The 19,215-nt window shown below is 42.8% G+C and overlaps 2 protein-coding genes across 4 annotated transcripts in view; one reads left to right on the top strand and one right to left on the bottom strand.

Moving 5' to 3' along the window:
* Positions 1 to 19,215, top strand: part of loxl1 (lysyl oxidase-like 1) — a 200,334-nt gene that overhangs the window by 37,332 nt on the left and 143,787 nt on the right. The gene's annotated exons all lie outside the window — the stretch shown is intronic.
* The window catches only part of insyn1 (inhibitory synaptic factor 1), a 43,589-nt gene continuing 37,856 nt past the window's right edge, over positions 13,483 to 19,215 (bottom strand). For both annotated transcript variants that reach the window (XM_035628788.2, XM_035628787.2), the window contains exon 3: positions 13,483 to 14,806. In XM_035628788.2, the coding sequence (XP_035484681.1) occupies positions 13,988 to 14,806 (819 nt within the window). In that variant the 3' untranslated portion in view covers positions 13,483 to 13,987. The remainder of the gene's footprint in view (positions 14,807 to 19,215) is intronic.

The raw sequence follows: 19,215 nt of genomic DNA, 5'->3' as shown, positions 1-19,215 counted from the left end.
TTATTCAACTGCAGCTGCAAGTCAGGAACAAGCTGAAAAAAATAACACACATCACAACCCATTTCCCTGCGATTAGGCACGCTTCTCAGCTGCTAAAGGGATTTAAGACACGATAATAAAGATAAAAAGGAAACATTAATAATTTTGTGATGTTAATTAAAGGCAAGAGGATTAACAACAACACAGGAGCCTTGTAAAGCAATAAACAGACAGGGGCTCTGACATTTTCTCAAAACCATTAATAATAAATGAATTTGGTCCCTGCTGCGATCAGACAAATCATATGGGATGGGAAAAACCGGCTTACATCTCAGCAGTATATACACTCTGCAAATTTTGCAACCACAGTCCATAACACTCGAGCATTCAATGCGACTGCGTCAGTCAGTATTGTCTGCATAACCCCAGCTCAATACTGTAATCTTTCATGAACACAAAACAGACATATTGCTTTATTCTCAATGGGCACAACTTGTGTATTTTACGTCCCCTCACCTATGCAAATGCAACCCTGCAATTCTGGTCAAGTGCTCAACTACAGTAATTTAAATGACTTTCTCGACAGGCTTAAAAATAGCCAGTCGAGGAAGGTTCATTGTAAGAAAATTATTACTGTAAATGAATGAGGCTGCGAATCAGCATTACACCGTAACTTGCCGCTGTCCCTGTCTGTTTGAGCTGCTCTTTGCTCTTTTCCACCCATTGTTAGCCTGGACTTCATCTGGTCAACCAGATGAATGTTGTTGATATTTACCGTCAATTTACCGCCGTCGTTTATCATTTGTTGAAGTGAAATATCACGACCCATGCTGAAAACATGACTCATACTATAAATATTTACACTTTATTGTACTTTCTGTGCAGCCATCTGTAGATGAACTTGGTTACTTCTGTCTTGAAGTTGACAAGAAGTGTCTGAGTGCACCATTAGTTTCAGACCAAATGAAGCTAGACACTGGCCTGGTTCGACCGTATATACAAAAAAGTTTGTATTCACTGAATCTACAAAGTGAAGCAAATGCATAAGTGCCTGAAACCTGTATTCTCTGGAATGAATAGCAACGGGCGACTCCACTGGTTGTACCAAGAAGTCAGTCTATCGAAGTTAATGAAAAAAATCTGTCAGTAAACACTTTCTTTGGGAGTCTCAATCTCTGGTTTCAAGTCTTCTCCAATACAGCACGATGCTTATTTTCTAAATAATGGTCCCACTTAGAGTAAAATGGACAAGAAATCATGGTATGCATTTTGGCATATACACCATATGATTGACAGCTATTACCAATAGTCCAATCAGTGCAAGGTTTCGTTGTAGGTGGATGTGCGATGGACGCGTTCTCCGTCAGACCCACCCTCTGCTCCTCCAAATATGGTAACTTCTGGTTTCAGGAAAACAAGATTGCGCTGGCCAAAATACTAAACTCAAGGCTTCAAAACGGCAGTTCACAAACTGATTTCATTTACACTTAATTAATACATATAGGTAAAAAGCACCTTTCAATCGCCCGATTTTAAACTGTTTGTAAAAATAGCAGCAAACATAAACCCCTGTTTTTTTATTCTCACTATAATTCAAATCTTTTTGATGAGAATAAAAAAGAAATTGAATCAACAGAGAAGGAGAGAGAGAAGCCTGAGAGGTGCTGCTCTTGTTAAACTAGCAAAGTCAAAGCAAAATTGTTGTGAAGAGATGAAGATGATGCTCGGCCTGAACATTCATATTTAAAATACACATATATGAACACATAGATCATGTGAATTCTCTGTCAGGCTGTTACGGTCAGACCACGGTTTTGTGGTGCACAGATTTTCACGATGCATTGTGACACAATGCGTGCACTATATAGGGTGTAATAAATTTCACTACACATTTGGACAGCACTACAAAATGGCAAATTCACTATATAGTGCACTATACAGTAAGAAGGGGGTGATTTCATCCAACGAAAAACGGGCCTAGTTGGACTCGTCAAACTGGGTCAGTTATGACAACAGAAGGTAACATTTTCAGTCCGTTTAGCTTTGCCGCTGACGGTGAGAATACAGGCTCACTCACTGGCTCATTCGCAGGCCTTAATGTACCAGAGCCATAGTTAATGTTGTTAGTTACACCTGTGCTTTTCCCGCGGGTCAAAATGTCCACCACGAGGAAAGGTCTGCTGGGTGTTTAAAGGTTAATGATGACCGTAGTCACACCACATGTGGCTTTTACTGCAACACACTGCTGGCCACGGTCATTGATTTGTAGACAAATGTCACGAAGAGCTGCGGACAAATTGAAAATTGCCAGCTGCCGGAAAATTACGGATGTTGTGGAATGGACGGAGCTGCGGGGACTGGAACAACGTTAGTGTAGCTGCAGCAGTGAGCCCAGATGGCACATGGCGATAGGACGTTAGCACCAGTGACATCTTTTCGCCTGCTTGATGCATGAGCCTGCGTAGTATGGGCGGCTCAGGGGTGACCCCGGCGTTTTGAAGGGTTAATAGCCCAGGATCAAGGTCGAAGCTTGGGCTTGTTCAGAGGTGATTGATATGTTAGGATTGATTTTTACATTAGTTAGCATAATGAAATGGCCCGGTAGAAATGATTTTTTTGGCGGTTTGGTTTCTGACAGTAAAAAGCCAATGGAAATTCTACAAAGGTAGCAATGTTTGCTGATCCCCTAGCACTCAATTGTGAACCATGGTAAACCCGAGCTGACTAATCGAGGGTCTCGTAACTTGTATCGTGACAAAAAACTACTTTGAAAGTATGTTAATGATTTTCATGCATGAATTAATAGTTCTTAGCTGAATTTAATTATCCAACTGATGTTGGAGTTGACTGTGAAGATGTGCACTTTTGTTTCATTGATTTCTATCTAACCCCCACTTCTGTGAACGCTTAAAGCCCATTAGCAGGACAAGATAAAAGCAATTACTGGTGTGTTTAGCTATTTCCGTCTATATTCTATGAGCGAAAAAAGATGTCCCCCACCACGATTTGACTGTGTCTAAACAGATGTGCTTATATAGTGAACAGAGAGTATTATTCAAATCATATTTACACCTGGGCTGCTGGTGGCTCTCACCATGTATATGATTTCAACCATTTGAGTAAATGTCACAAACGCTGTATTCAGCACTAGGATTGGCTTGCAACAGCTGGCACACACGTCAAGTCAGTGTGCCATAGTAGATTGTGCCCAGGCATCCACGCTCATTTTATTAATTTTTTTCCTCAAATAGGAGAGTAAGTGTTTCTACATCACAATCCTGTGTGGAGGTAGGTAGCTGTGAAAAGGGCTTGGAATAAGTGAGATGGCGGGTTGGGATGGCCCTCCCGGGAGCACACCAGACCCTGGACATACCCATAAAATGTATGAAAAATGATTAGGCTGTGACTAATTACCCGTTTAGTGTCCCTGAAAGTTGTTAAGCAGACCATTGCCTTTTAATACCCAAAGTAAGGAATGGGATTAATTAAGCAGAAATGTATTCTTCTTCACTGCCAAGTCTTATTCTCACTCTCTCTGTGTGATGGGGTTTTCACCTCGGGGAAAAAGTTTGTAATGGCCTGAGAAAGGGATCTCTTTTTCGCAAATCACTGCTTCTTCTATTTGGACAGATGAATGGATCTATAAGCACACGAGCAGCTGCCTCTATAAAATGGAAGGCAGAGAGAAAAAAATAAATTTTGAAGACAAAGGATTCCTGGCTACACATCTGCTCCTTTAAAAAAGCATGACCTTTTTGAAGGCGAAATAAATATTTTTTTTATTAGGTATATCATAATTAATAGCTATCTGAATGGTAAAAATAGCATGATGGTCTATTCTGTATTCAGCTGCTGAGGAATGTGTTAAGGTTACACCTGTCTGGTTGACAGCACCAGTGATGTCTGCTTCATCAGCGTGAGTAAACACTTCCATCAGTCGGGGACATTTACACTCAACGAGTCCTCCAACTCATACGACGAACTATGTCATACTGTATGTGTAAAATAAGACCAAATCACCGTTTCATAAATTAGCGCCTCTACTAGTCACAGGAGGTACGTCACAAATACTTTTTGCCTCAAAGCATTGTGGGGTTGTGTTTCATTTACCAACTTCTGGTTGATGAGCTTGTGGGTTAGTGATTCATGGCAGAGAATCAGCAAGATACAGAATATGAGCAAATCAATTTAAATACACAAACTTGACGGTCTTAAAAAACGACCACACGGGTCGTAAAACGTTCCTTGAAAAACGAGGACACTTGTCTTCACACTGCATAACAGCAGAAAGGTGAAACACGCTCCCAGCCACAAACTAGATGCTCCACATCTGTTATTGTTCTGTCAATTATGAAAACCTATGGATTGTTCCCTTGACCAACATTCATGAATGATGAGATATCAATTCTGTCGCAGCCAATTTACTGCTGAGGAACAAGATTTCCACTAGTGCCACCGGATAGGCAATGTAGCCATGTAGAAGCCACAAGTGCTTTGCATCTGTGATGTGTGGAGTGCACTCGTAAAAATATGTAGATGCTCATATTTATTGACATTTGACATGTTATCAATATTTCATGAGGAATTTCACCTTTGTGACCTTTGCAAAGTCTTCACTGAGTGACATAATGAGCCGAATCTTCTGGTTACTTGTGAGTGAGCACCTGAAGGCTCCGTGATGACCTGCCCTTTGTCTTTTTACGATCATTTTAGCCGACTGGCATTCTGAATTTTCATTCTCCAGTTGTCAACCATCAACTTGTACAGGACCCCGGTTCCCCCTAGGTCCTTGCTTTATGTTCTGATCCCATAGGACCAAAGTGGCCAGCTCTCACGCATAGCTTTTGCTGTAATTGTTAGACCACATGCATGACAATGTAGCATATGCAGTAGAACTTGTAGATGCATGTGATGCCCCCCCAAATGACTTCTATGAAAGAAACTGACTCGAGGCTATATCCTCTATGTAGAACTAAACAAAGATCGCATTAGGCGACCATGGCAAAAGTGTAACATGTCAGCACTGTGTGCGTGCTCGTGTGAGAAAGATGATCAAAATGAATAAAGTTGTGCATGTATTATGCTGTGAGTCAAATTTTTGCCCCTCATTAGAATTGAGTAAGACTCAAGCAGCGGCCAAAGTCATTATTTGACAGTTTCTCCAGCAGTGCCTAAAGCGTTCTATTTTTAATTGCAGTACAAAAAGGCCTGTGACTGTGGCGAGCATGGTGTCGTTCGGTTTTAATGCCACGATAGATCAAGAAGTCATACAAATTTAGGGAATTCTGCAATTATAAAATTGTCACAAAAGAGTTTTCAAACCCCCCCCCCCCCCCAAAAGAATTAATAAAAATAAAAAACCCAACAACAAAATAACAAAGCGCTTAGATGTTCAGTGCCCCGTTTAAAAAAAATCACAGTCCACATCCGAAGAGTAGTTTGTATGATCCAGTTTGTTCGAGTACAGACGATATACAATCACCTGCATGCTCTGCTTTTGAATGTGGATTGGTTGAATTCAGGCTTTGATGTTGCATGCAGGTTACTTCAGCATTGTCATTTGTGACATTTTTGTGTGCATGGAAATATAAAGAGGCTGGATGTTACTAATGGGCCTTTTTCACAGCAGACATTTGAACTGCCGGTGCAGGAAAAAAAAAAGAAAAGCATAGGAGTAAGGAATAACACTAATTATAACTCCACTCTGTTTGAGTGTTCTATTAAGTCATGCCAGAAAGCCGTCATGCACGCGCAGGACTCTTGTTACATTTAAAAAGGAATGCAGCCCTCATTAATGTTATTCGTTATTCCTGCATTTGACAAGTAGATATGTCCCTTATGCACCTTGAAGAACGGGACAAGAACACCAGCTATCTTGTGTGGAGGAAGTGGGTCAAGTTTTTTCAATTCCTGTCGCTGTGCCATGTGGCTCGAAGCAGTTAAAGGAGAGACTGAGCTGAGTGCCAGCCTTTCACACAGCCCGGCGATAATGTACTCGTACCTGTTTTTTCAGTGTTATCATCTGCGCCGCCGATACACTTACACCTCTCTCTGGCAACTAAAGGGCCACCATGTCAAATGTACCTTGTTATTCATTTGAGCCCCGCTGCCATGCAATATTGAACCACAATAAATAAAGTCCTTAGCGATCATTACACTGTAAAACACAACCTGCACTTTAATTCTGCGAAGGAGAAGATTGAGAGCATTTCTTTACCATAAATGGTCTGTGGGTGTGTAAGGGGCCCAGTGTCGGTGGTGACCAATCACGTCAGTTTTTGTTTGTGGTTTGTTAAGGGTGCAAAGTGTGGTTATCGTCAACACCATAATGACAGTGGATTACCAATCTACTCCTGCTTTGCTGCATAATGAGCCACCAAAACACCAGTCTGGTGAGGGGGGAATGTACAGTACATCTTACCACTCACAAGCACAATTTTGAAGTTGAATAGTTATCATTATTGGTTATTTTTAAACTGTAAATGTGCACAATAAATTCGGACAAGATGTCTTTAAGGAATATTTTACTTCTTATATAGACAAAGGAGATACAGGAGTCGTCACTGTTCTCCCTGGTAATAGCATGCTGCCACAGCTGGATTGGTATAGCTCTTTGCAAAGTGGTAAATCCGGTTTGAAGACGGCGGAGATCACTCTGTCAGGTGGGAGATTTACACTTTACATGCTCTTGAAGCCCTGGTCTGACACAGAGGGTGCCAGAAACCCCTGCCAGATTGCCAGACAACAGGCCAGCAAGAGGCCCACACAGTCATTTAACGGCTGTACTTTCCAGGCTTTATAGCCCATGATGATGCACTGAGGACACAAGCATTTATTGACCACTTGGACAAGGCCAAGATGCCATGACTTATAACAGCTGCCTGATTGCTTTTTATCCACGCTACATTACGGGCCTTTTGCTGCCTTAGGATCAATTTTAATCGAAAAGCAGTGATGTTTGTTCGTGACGTAACTTGGAATCCCACCAAGCAATACTATATCCCATTGTCATGTCGACTTGAAATCTCTCTTGGAGGAATAATCAGGGATAATCAGGGATAGGACACGATGATAATCGGGGATATGTCCAAAGATGAAATATGTTGCAAAACACTGCTGTTACCATATTTTGGGCACATTGCACATTAGGCATCTATTTTCAATACTAATTGTAGCTGGACCGAGTCAAAATTGTACTCAACATACATGTTCAATATCAGATTATGTGGTACGTAATAATCACGTAAGAGACAAGGTGGGTATTTTTTCAACTGCAATTTGTGTACCATCTTTCTTTTTTGTAATCCACTGAAAATTTTATTTTGCCAACAATGATCAACTGACATGGTAAAAGTGTTAAAAACCTTTTTCAGCTGTGGCTAGAACGTCTACAATGCGCAGATCAATGTCTAAAATCCCGCTCACAGATATGTTTTTTCCAATTGTGGACTGAACTTAAGGGAAAGCACTTAAATCAATTTGTTTTTATTCCTCCTGCCTTCCAAGCGCCTGACTTAATGAAATCCCATAGCTATTAATCTTTTGACATACCTTTGAGCTACTTGGTCAGCAAGCGACTGTGAGAGCACAAACCGAGCCTGACATTTGACTAATTGCAGTCATTTGAGAATGATCACTGCAATAATTTATTGGAAGTGCACGGCAGTGTAACACAACATGCAGGCCCCCCTCTCTGTCTGGTGACCCACTATACAGTCAGGCTAAGGAAGATGCTATTGAACAATAAAAACAATTAACAAATTCGAGCATGTATGGAAATTATTGAAATCAGAGCCTTTTCAGTGTTTCCAAGGTCCGGTCTTAATTTTTGCAAGAAGTGCTGAGGATGGGAAACCAGTCCGTGGCACAATCAGTCACCCAGTGCTAAGGCATTACCAAACTCCAATTATTTCCCCTCCCTCCTTTCACAGTGCAGCCTCATAAGAATGACTCTTACCTGTCCTTGGCACCTTGCGAATTGCTGTGCGTTTGATGAAGACCTCAGTCACAGCCTTCCCAGCTATAGTGGAGAGCTCATTACAGCCAGAGGAGACAAGTGTATAAAAAAGACTGAATAGAAGAGAGTGTGAATGAGTGAGGGAGAGCGACAGAGACATAGAAAGAGAGAGAGAGAGAGAGGGGATAGAGGAAGTAGTAAATATGAGCGATGGGAAAAGCCCCTTGTTAGGTGAAATAAGGGCCACTTGGGGACTGGCATTGTACATTGCACCTGTCTTATCACCATTTAACTCTTATTTGTTGGTCTTACTAAACTGTCAGCAATTCCCTGCCTTCGTGGCCTTTACCTGTAAAATGCCATGGAAATGCTGACAGGCTGCCAAACTGGAGCTGTCTGGAATAGAGTGCCGCAGCCTTTTCTTTTGACTTCCACTGTGCATTGTCAGAATTAGATGTACACACAAAGAGCTGCCCTGAGCTGCATTCATAATTCGTAGCAGGACTGTGCCAAATCATACCGCCCATGATAATACAGGTGTACACTTTTACATGATTAAAAAAAAAAGTGATATCAGGATATAAATGATATGGCGACGCTATGACGCATTTACGTTCCCTAGCGTGAATGCTCTCAACAACCAATAAAGTAATCAATAAAAAGATGCATGGCATCTGTTATTTGAGTTTTGAAAGCATTTGTATTTTACTTTCATAAGCAGTGAGCGTTTACATTTTGACAGAAGGTCTGTTTGAACTTCTGCTGTTTGTTTACATTTGAACATAAAATTTGAGGTCAATTTCATGAGATGATAATGTTGTACAGTAGCTAGCTATTTGGAAAAGAAGGATGGAAAATGCCCTTCGCTTTGTTTGCACTAATAAATGCTGCTGCCTGCAAGCTGCAATCACCAATATACTGTATATTATTTCTATATTTTTTTGAAATATCGTGATATCATCTTGAGCTATATTGCCCACCCCTATTTCATAGTCCACATTTCAAATACAAATTTGTTTAAGAGTACCCTCCTCTTATTTACCATGTACCAGTAATATAGACGGTAAATATATATTTCCCGATCATGCTATTCTCTGTAAACATGTCACCCCTTCCTGCAGACTGTCAGTGATCTTTCCTGTAATTGTGTACTTTTCTGGATTGATTCAATTGTCTCCTGATGTATTCCTCGCTCAGCCGAGCATGTCATTTCACACATCATTTGTGTGCAATATAATGCGGTATGCGATAAGGTTATATTTCTGTTGTGGGTCAATTTGAGGACTCGGAGCATCTCGGCTGCAATCATTTCTCTGTCTCTCGATTTCACTTGCCCTCAGAAATTCCCCTCTTGACGATTCCGCACTCCGATCATGCCACATTCTGAGTTCACATTGGGAGACATTCAAAGCGCCAGTCGGGTGCTGTGATGAACATGGTCACTTTAGCCCGGGTGTCCTAATCAGTGCCCTGCATCATGAAATTATACCCATCTCTCGCTTTACGTTCCTTCATTTCACTGGAGGCAGTTGTTTGATTGGTTATTCTTCCCTTTGACTCGTGAATGGTCGTTGTACTGAAGTGTGTTGCCACATTCGTCAAGTTTGTCTGCTTTTTTTTTATCTTCATTACCTGAACGGCACTAAAAACAGTAATCCCTAACCAAGGTCCAATACAAGCACTAAAAATGATTTGGTAGCTTTATTTGATCAAGGCCTTATGCCCGCCTTCTCGTTGACCTATCATCAAATAATTATTGCCTCCTATTACATTTCTTTGTTTTGCTTGACACACTGCTCAATCACAATGCCACGGTGTATGTGAAAGTGACAGGGTTCTCATTAACTTAAATTACTGTGTGCCGAGCCGTCTGGAGGCGGCGGTCTGTCCGAGGACCCGCCCAGCCCCCCACTCGCAGCCACGGGCCCTGTCCTTCATCACCTGTGAAGGTCTAATCTTATCTGCGGCTGTTGCATGGCTCTTCATTAATCACTCCCCCGGCCCGATCAAATGGTGACCGATGGTTGACGTGGCCTTGTCCGGCCATACCTCAGGTGCCTGGAGCTGCTCTTTGGTTAGCCAGGGCACAGTGCGCGATAGATCCCGTGGCCGACTGTGACCACTGTGTGCGCACAAACATGTTAATGTCCTCTACACGGGACGCACTGTATGTGCCGCGGAACCGTGTGCCAACTGTGCAACATACCCGAAGATCAACATATTGCTTTGCCGTCGATGACCTTCTCTCATCAGGAGCTGTGAGCTCTAGGCTTGACTTTGAGTTCTTGGAGTTCAAGCTGTGATGCAGGCACCATCAACAATTTTTTTTTTAACCTGTTTCTCAAAGTCGGGAGACTCTCGACTCCTCTGTTGAAGATGTGCAGGACATGACAAGCTGTGTAATACATGGAAAGGCGTGCGTGCGAGCGTGTGTGTGTGTGTGTGTGTGGTGAAAGAGTTGCAGGTAGGACAAGGAGGAGGGTGTTGGGAAATAGTTTGTCCTCGTAGCCGCAGGATATAAATGGCACAAAGATGTAACAAATAAACCTTAGGTAGACACGGCCTTCCAGCTAATCCATAGTAATCAGTGAGACTGTATTGAACTCTCCGCTTCACGGACCCTTACCAATCAGCAGAGAAAACAGAGAGCTGTCATCTCTCTTCCTCTGCTCACTGACGGAGGCAAAAGGCAGTGTGGTAATTATGTATAAAGTGTGGGTAAGGAAGGGGCTGGGGGAGTATATGTCTGTGTTTTAGTGTCATAATCAACCGTTCAGAGTGGTTGTCCTCCGCACTATTTGTCAGTCACTCAGCAGAGAGATTTTCCGGCTGGCAGTGATGAGAGGATTGATCGGGGATGCAAACTAATACATGCGCACTGCTCGTGTCAAAACACAGATGGCGTGACTCACTTTGCAGCCCTCTCGGAGAGATTTTGTTTAATCTCGTTTTGTGGACAAGTCTGGACAAATGACTTCTTTGCATTGATCGTCATTAATTGCTGTGACAGTGAAATATGAAATCCAGCGCGAGGCGATGTGTAGTTGCAGCGATGTCGCTTATCTCCTTACACAAGTGGGGCTGTGGACCTACAGACAGGAGACGCATAAACAGACACACGCCATCTGTTGCGCGGTGGCACCACAAACTGCTCTTCCCAGTAGGCGGGTGACTTGCCATCAGTGTGCTCAGGTTTCCATAACCTTTGGACGCCTCCCCATCCTTGTCCCACAGAGAGCCGGGGACAAAAGCTCTGCCCTATTAGAAATGAATAATGAGCCCGTTAGCAAAACAGGCATTGCTAATGTTTTGTCCGAATATCACAAATCTGACCTCGATGATGCATCCTGCGCCGGTGCCAAACAGCTCCACATACGAAGAGATGTTTTCACCGCGGATACGATTCATGAAATCTTTAGACTGAAAAAAAACCCTCTCATATTAAAATGTCTGGCGGGTGTATAAGCATCACAATAGGGCTTGGTTTGTTTTTTCTGGCGCTGATGATTTGCCTGCGTAGCTTTGTTTGTTTATGTTAATGGCTGTGATGACCTGTTGGTCCCCAATCTTGCTGGGAAATGGCAGCCAATGCTTCGGGGAGTGAGCCATTGATCTCTCCTCAGTGCCTCTTTCTTCACAGGTACTTGAGATTAGCCGAGCCAGAACGAGACAAAGGAAAATGTTACAAAACCGGCATGAAAAACAATATTAAAAATCCCCTTATTACTTTTGGTATATGCGTGTATTGCACATCAGCTTCGGGCTAATTGATGCTTGCAAGCTTCTACCAAGCTGCCTGGTGTCGAAGTGCTCAGTCGGCCTCCACTGTATCTGGCTCTTGAGGCTTGACGCTGCCTAGACACACAGCTCTAATTCCCCTGAGCAGGACACTAAGCAACTGTTATACACGAACACGCAAAACAAAAGCTGTTAATGGATGTGCTTCTCTGGACCACCTAATAATCTGCAGCGTTGCATCGACCAGTTGTGGAGGACTGGGCACATCCCAAGGCCACGACTGCAGCAGAGGATCACTGACAGGCAGGCGAGATCACACAGACTCAGTATGATTGGATAATCAATTGAGTAAGCGTATTTTAACCTAAATTTGTTTTCTCTAATTTTATCAAAACATTTAAAACCTGTGCTTTTGTGCATGGCTGTGAGATTTTAATGATCTAAAATAAAAATGCTACATTTTACTGCTATAAGCAAATATCTATACTGGTTTACAGTGAGATCCTATTTTGATCTATACTTGTATTTTTATCGTATAGTTTATTCAAATATATTGCTTTGACCCGTGGTAGATCATTTGAGATCATATATATGGGAATTCAATAGAATATTTTAATGGCAAATTGACTTATTTGGTCCACTAAAAGAAACATAAAACAATCTATTTAGCAGCAAGAAAAAATACTTGATTTGGAGGTAGAATCCAAGACGGCTTGCTTGTATGTACTATACTCTTCTGCACATGCATTTCACAGTGTGTTCAGCTTCCTACATCACCGTGAAGTCGACTTCACAAGACACTCTCCTGAAAAGTGGAAGAATTAAATACTTTTAGCGGAGTGGGGAAGGGCGGCTTTCTGTGTGAATTTAAGAAGATGCTTTGACCATTTCTCCCTACTGTGGAAGGTTAAGCCCACACTAGGTGAACAAAGGCACAAAGTTCAGCGTCACAGGAGTCGGCAAGGATTTTCCGCTTTGAGACCAAGACATTTTACTTTTCAAACTGGGAACACAACATTGGCGAAAGTAAGGTTGAGTGCACCAGGGGAGAAGGCTCACAAAGCTGGCCCCAAAAGGTAGATTATTGCTTGGTTAAAAAGAAAAAAATCTTTAAAGAGAAACACTCTTTCCAGCATCAGCCCTCACCTCCTGGACGCAGATTTATTTTTTGAAATGTCAGTTCTTCAGGGCCCCTAGTTCTAATTTTTGTTCCACTCGGTGTCAGTAAATAGGTCCGACTGTGAGTTTTTGTTCTCGGATCCCGGGAGAGTGGCATGCATGCTCAGCAGAGAGACCGCTCACGGCAACCTCCCTCTTACATATCGATCAGGAGTCGCTATTGGCGTTTGGCCTCTGAATAAAATGCTGCTCCACCGAGTTCACTACCCCGCTGGGCGATTGCATTGAGAGACAAAAACTTTCACACTTTTTCTTTTTTTTCTGTGGACTGCCATTTGGCTGAGATGCTATGCCTAATGACATCAATGGCCGGCATGGCAGAAGAGTTGGGGGGGGGGGGGGGATGGAGGGAAGGAAATGTAGCTTTTGTGAAATGCACATCCTCAAATTATGCCGTGTATCTGTTTTTATGCCCGCCACTCTTATGTTGTGGCCTCTGCCGCAGACCAAGACAAGATCACATTGAGATGATGTATAAAATCAGGGGCATGGTAAATAGAGTTGTTTTCTGGCTCTTCACTCAAAGTTGTTTGCTGACATCAAAAAGAGGAAGAGGCTTGACGTGTGCATCTCGATTCATTGCGCTGCTGAGAGCAATAATCCCGCTTGACATTTGAAAAAAACTTGAACATGAAAAAAAGACATTTATACAGATTCAGGGTACAGAATGTGCAGTGTTTTGTATCCACATTACGGGAATAAGCATTTTTTTTGTTTTCGTTTATTTTTCTGACTCATAAGGTCGTATGAGGGGGGGTAGGGACCTCTTCACACTTCACTCCCAATTTTGAACACTTGAAATAATCTATTAAAAATGATTTTTTTTTCTTCTGTAATCTCTGTCATTGTTTCAGATTATTACACAGAGGGAATCCATTCAGTGTATCTTTCAACATTAGAACAGGCACTAACCGTTTGGTCCACCAGTGACTTCCATCCTAACGATCTGCTTTACTTCATTTCATTGTGTTTTCCCTGAGCCTCAGAATGACTTTAGGTAGTCGAGTGTTTTCCCATATATCATTTATTTATTTAGTAATTAATTTATTTGTGTATTAATCTATGAGCTATGTATTTAATAATTAAATAATGCACAGTCCTCTTCATGAGATTTATGATAAACTTAGGGCTTTCTCAGTGGTCCTTTGTTTTCTGTTTGGTTGGAACATAGGGCAGTACAGTTTGGGTGCTCTTGTCAGAGACAGTTTGTGTGCTGCTATTTCGTAACAGTTTTTTGCGGCAGCTGGGGTTTAAGAGACCTTTCCTGGGTAGTGTGTGAGCTCCTGTCATCCCCCTCACCGGCGAGGAGACGTACGAAGGGTCCAGACAGTTATGGAGGAGCGAGTGCTCAGAGGAAGAACGTTTGGGGGTGACCGAGCTTGTCAGGAGACTGGGCTCAGTATCGCTCTCTGGTGTAGCACAGCCACTCTTGTCCTCCTGTGAATCGTCTTGCTCCTCCTCCTCGTCATCGTCACAGCACAACGCGTGGTACAGAATTTTGTCACTGAAGCGCACTCGTTCTCTTGTGCCAGAGGTACGGGATGTCTTGTGGCTGTGCGTGGAGCTGCTGGCCTCCTCGCTGGAGGAATCTGGAGTGATAATGCGGGGCCCATTGGGGATCGGCAGCCCGCCATTCATCTGGGAGTAGACCGAGGCAGTGGAAGGGGTCGGGGTTGGGCTCTGCGTCTGGGTCGGGATGGTCCCGCGGCCCAGCTCCGGTCGTAGATCTCCTGCTTGCTCACCGGGTCTGCGGGCGGTGGCGCCAGCGGCCTCCAGGTAGCTGCAAAACTCCCAGCTATCAGAAAGCACATCTGCGTTGAGGAAGTCCAGCCTGAAGGCCTCTCCCAGACCTCGCTCGCTGCTGGACGTGCTGCTGGCTGTGGCCACCGTCCAGTCGTCCGGCTCCAGGTCAAAGTCAAAGTCGGACGTAAGTTTATCAATCTGACCCACCACCTGCAACAGAGAAAGGGAGAGCAGGAGAGAGAAGAACTGATCAGATATTGTAGAGAAGCCACTTCTGGGGAAGAATTTTTTAATTTAGATCCAGATATTGTTAGATATTCTAGTGGCATAACTCTATGAAATATCCGGACAACCACTACCTACAGTAGGCTTGTCACCATAACTACTTTTTGTTGGACAATATGTTGTCCTAGAACTTATTGTGATGAATTATATTCTTGTCATTTTCCAACCCACAAGTGTGTGTAGTTAAGATGGGTATGATTTGACTCATGAGTATTTTGTACTCGTGTGATAATGTAGTAATGACTTCCGAGTATCATGGGCTGGGGCTTCAACATGTTGTCGTGCGTCGTGGCTGATGATTTTCATGTACACTCTTCTGGTGTTGTATACAAAGGGTTTGCACCACAACTGCATTACTTAATGTACACAAGGGGGTACTTTTTTTTAACACACTAATGCAAAAACTAATCTTCCTTTTTACAGACATGAATAGACTTACTCTAATGACAAAAGTTGACAATGTGAGTATGGAAGAAACTTAACCGGAAGTATTAATTATGAAACTCACTGTGATATAAATCTCGGTGACAGCTTGCACAATATTCCATTCCAGATGCTTTACATCCTGATGATTTACCACCCCCCACTTCCCAGAGGCAGGTTTAACAAAAGCAAAGATTTATTCACAGCTGCTAATAGATCTGCGTTTGCCTTTACAGCTTGTCATCACACCACGTTTCTGCCATAAATCTTTAATTGTTTGTTCGTGGTTTTGAAAAGGATTTTTTCTTCTTTTTTTTTTTTTTTTTTACCTCTGCCAAGGCCACCCGTGGACAGGCGTAAATTAGTTTTATGCTAAATGAAGACAAAATTAAATTTCCACTGCAATGAGGTTGTAGCATTGAAGATGTGTCGCAGCTCATGAAAGAGACTCCTGCAGCTGCGAGAGCGAGAGAAGGACTGAAGAAGCCTCTTAGATGAGCGGAGGAAGCTGCACATACACAGTCCAGTGTCTGATTCACTTTGACTTGATGTCGTTCTTGTACAGCTACTTGGATGAATGAGAGGGAGCCCACGCAGACGTACGTATAGCTTCATGTCAAGAACACTAAACCCAGCGCCTCCGATGCTTGCGGGTATTTAAATTCCGGCGCTATTGTAATGTCCGTAATCAAACGAAACAAAGTCAAACGTTCACTCGCCTCATTGAAATGTATCACACAAGAGCGTTTCATTTATTGTTGTTCAACTTTAACCTCAACAGCCCCAGTGTGGAGTGTGTGATGGATAGAAAGCACTTCAGCTGGAATCACACTGGTTTGCAGACAACACTTAAAACCCAAGCCCTCTGCACTTGACATTTTAGCATCGTCAATCAGCATGTTCTGCTCTCGACAACAATCCATTGTAAAATGGGGAACTCTCAGACGCGTATACTGTAGCCGGTAAATTATACACCACCTCCGAACCCTTCCGCAACTACTGTAAGCCTAGTGGTTTGAACTCCAAAATGTTTTTTTTTATATATATATATAAATTTCATGCACATATGGGTTCGCAACATAATCGCAGCTGAATAGCAGAGAAACTGCGGTTTTCCACTGAGATTTGTGGGACATGAGCCTTTTTACTTTTTGGACTGCCTCTCTTATATGCAGTGCTTGCTTTTCGCTCTGCTTTGTATGACTACAAATGAATACGTCTGTATCAACAACACAAAGTCTTATCGCTGCACGTAGAATTAAAATCCTCATTCATTCTTTGTCCAACTTTAAAGAGAGAAGTTAGGAGTCTGAAGAGAGCGAAAATGCAAACACGCCGATGAGGCTCCGCTCGCTGAAAGTGGATCTGCAAGGCAAACGTGGCAGCTGACATTCATGAGCTCAATGATCTTCTGCAAATATCTCAAGATTATGGACTGAACCTAATGTAAATTTGCTCAATAATCACTGAAATGAGACAACACTGACTTATATTGGCCGCAACAAATTCAAGATATAAACCCTTGAAAAAGAAAAAGAGTATAAAGGATGACAGCTGCTCCTTTCCTCATCCCTGCATTTTAAATATGTAGATCCGCAGTCCACAGCTCTTAACGGGGATATTTTGTGCCGTTGAGTCAAACCAACTGCGTTTAAATCTGCATTCGTACTTCTGCATGCATGGCATTGGCTCATCCGTCAGTGAGCCTCTCTCCAGATCTTGTCAGTCGTGGCGTCGCAGACCTCATGAGGACTTGGACCGCGCTCGCCTATTGGCCGACTGCCCGGAGGGAATTGGGCCGTGTGAGCCCTCTAATACCGGAATTACTTAACCTGTTTGCATTGTGATTTGCAGACTTTTTACTCGCCGCTTGTTAATGTACGATGTCTCTCAGACCCAGGCGAGCCAGAATAGCATTGTTTACCTGATTACACAACTTGGGCGAGGGACTTGATTTAATCACTGACTTTGAAAAATGAAGAAAAAAAATCGGTCAAATGTCTGCCATGTCACCAGTGCACAGTCTGGATTGGTTAACAGTTACTGCAAATAGCAGCAAGTCATTTTAAACAGATTTTAAACAGATTTTAACAGTTTAACTCAGACACGGCACTGTGATATGTTGAAAGAAGAGTAAAAAAAAATCATCACCTAAATGTTGCAGTGGATCATGAAAGCTTATTTTCCTTCTTCAGATGAGTGTTCGCGGTGAGCTGTGCGAGCTCCCGCTGCTCGTTCGTCTGACCCCTGCCTGCGGTGTATGGGCTAATTCAACTTGATAACGGTCTCAGCTCTAAGGGTCTGCTGAGTCTTTTCTAGGTCACAATGCGGCACATGCTCAATGAAGCAACGATGAACACTAGCCTCTGCTTTGGTTCCCAGTCCGAGGACGTGCGATGAAGGAGCACGTTGCTTCAGCACAGAGGATGAATGAACACATCGGGAACCAGTCGTGAACAATGTGCACGATGTGTTGGAAACAGAAAAAAGACTTTATGAAAATCTACAAGAGGGGGGCAAAAGTAATTATGAGACTTTACAATGCAACATTTTGCTGAGGATACCTCGTCATATCTACACATCAGTGAGGATAACACGTCATTCGTATCTGAAAACAGTTGTGTAGGTAGAGAAAGCACCGAGTTACTCGTCTGATATAAAAGGCCTATAGGTTAAATACTAGTATTTTTGACCACGCCCTCATTTCGTTCCCCTCAAATGTAAAATGCTGGATACACAGCTTGAAGCTGTGATAAACCTGTGGAGACTGGCTGTGTATCCCCCATGGACTTTATGGAGCCATCACTCTACAAAGTTTATGATGCGGTGATGGCACATCCTTGTGACTGAAAAGACTCCATTTGCAACACAGTTAAGCTGTAATGTATAGTGTAAGTGTGCATATAAGTGCTGGGGATTTGAGCTTGACTTAAGTCTTAAATTTAATCTCAGCATCTCTGCAGACAACTTCACTTATTTTTCTAACTGTATATGAAGGCTACTAAAAATTAAGCTGATGGCTTTATCCATGTCTAATGATTATCTCATTTATTACATTAAAGACAATCTTTTTTACTTATAATTGGATAGGCTACAGTCACTGTTGGCAAGTTTTTTCATTGATGAGTGCTATTTTTTCGGTTTACATCTATCTGTGCGTTTTACAAATAACCAACCAGTGAAAATACATTTTCAGGAACCAAACATGTTAAAAACACAGATTTATTTCATTTCCTGAAAAGTAACCGTTTTGGACAAACTTTCTGCTTGGCAGCACCAATGTGGTCTCCGCATTGTGGAAGCAGGATTGCAGAGCCGCAACTGAACACAACAGTAACAATTTTTTTTGTTCTCTTTCACTGGCTGGCAGCCCCGAGTCAACTGTTGGTCGCAGCACCTGATAAACCAGAGTTCAGTCGTTTCAGAGTTCTTATAGGTGCTTCAAGAGACGGGCCGCCTCGGCAGCATCGGGCCAGGCTTTATTACTGTACCTCGACGCCTGTCTGAAATGATTGGGCTGGGTAATTGAGGGTCAGAGTGAGAGGAGGGCACTTGTCTGTGACAGAAGGGTACAGTGATGGAAAAGACAGGCAAGCGTACGCTAAGACAGAGCGATGGTCAGTAATGTGAAAAGTCTCCGGAGGGCCTCTTCTCAGGCGGAGTGGTGATTTGGGAAATAGATTCCGCGCGGTCCACTGTCATTACAAGAGTCCTTCCCTCTAATATTCCGTTCCACCTGGTATCATGATTTATTTATTTTGAGTGGCCGCGGTGCCTGTTTCTTTTCCCCTAAGTGAGCGCCTGTCCTCTGTTAATGCTAATTGAAGATGTACTGGAACATTAGTGGAGGAATAAGTTATTCCACTACGGATGGTTAATGTGTCGTTGAGAAAGAACAGATTGAGGTCAAA

The sequence above is a fragment of the Scophthalmus maximus genome, chromosome 4, assembly GCF_022379125.1.
Source record: "Scophthalmus maximus strain ysfricsl-2021 chromosome 4, ASM2237912v1, whole genome shotgun sequence".
Lineage (NCBI taxonomy): Eukaryota > Metazoa > Chordata > Actinopteri > Pleuronectiformes > Scophthalmidae > Scophthalmus > Scophthalmus maximus.
This window is presented reverse-complemented; position numbering and strand designations above follow the sequence as displayed.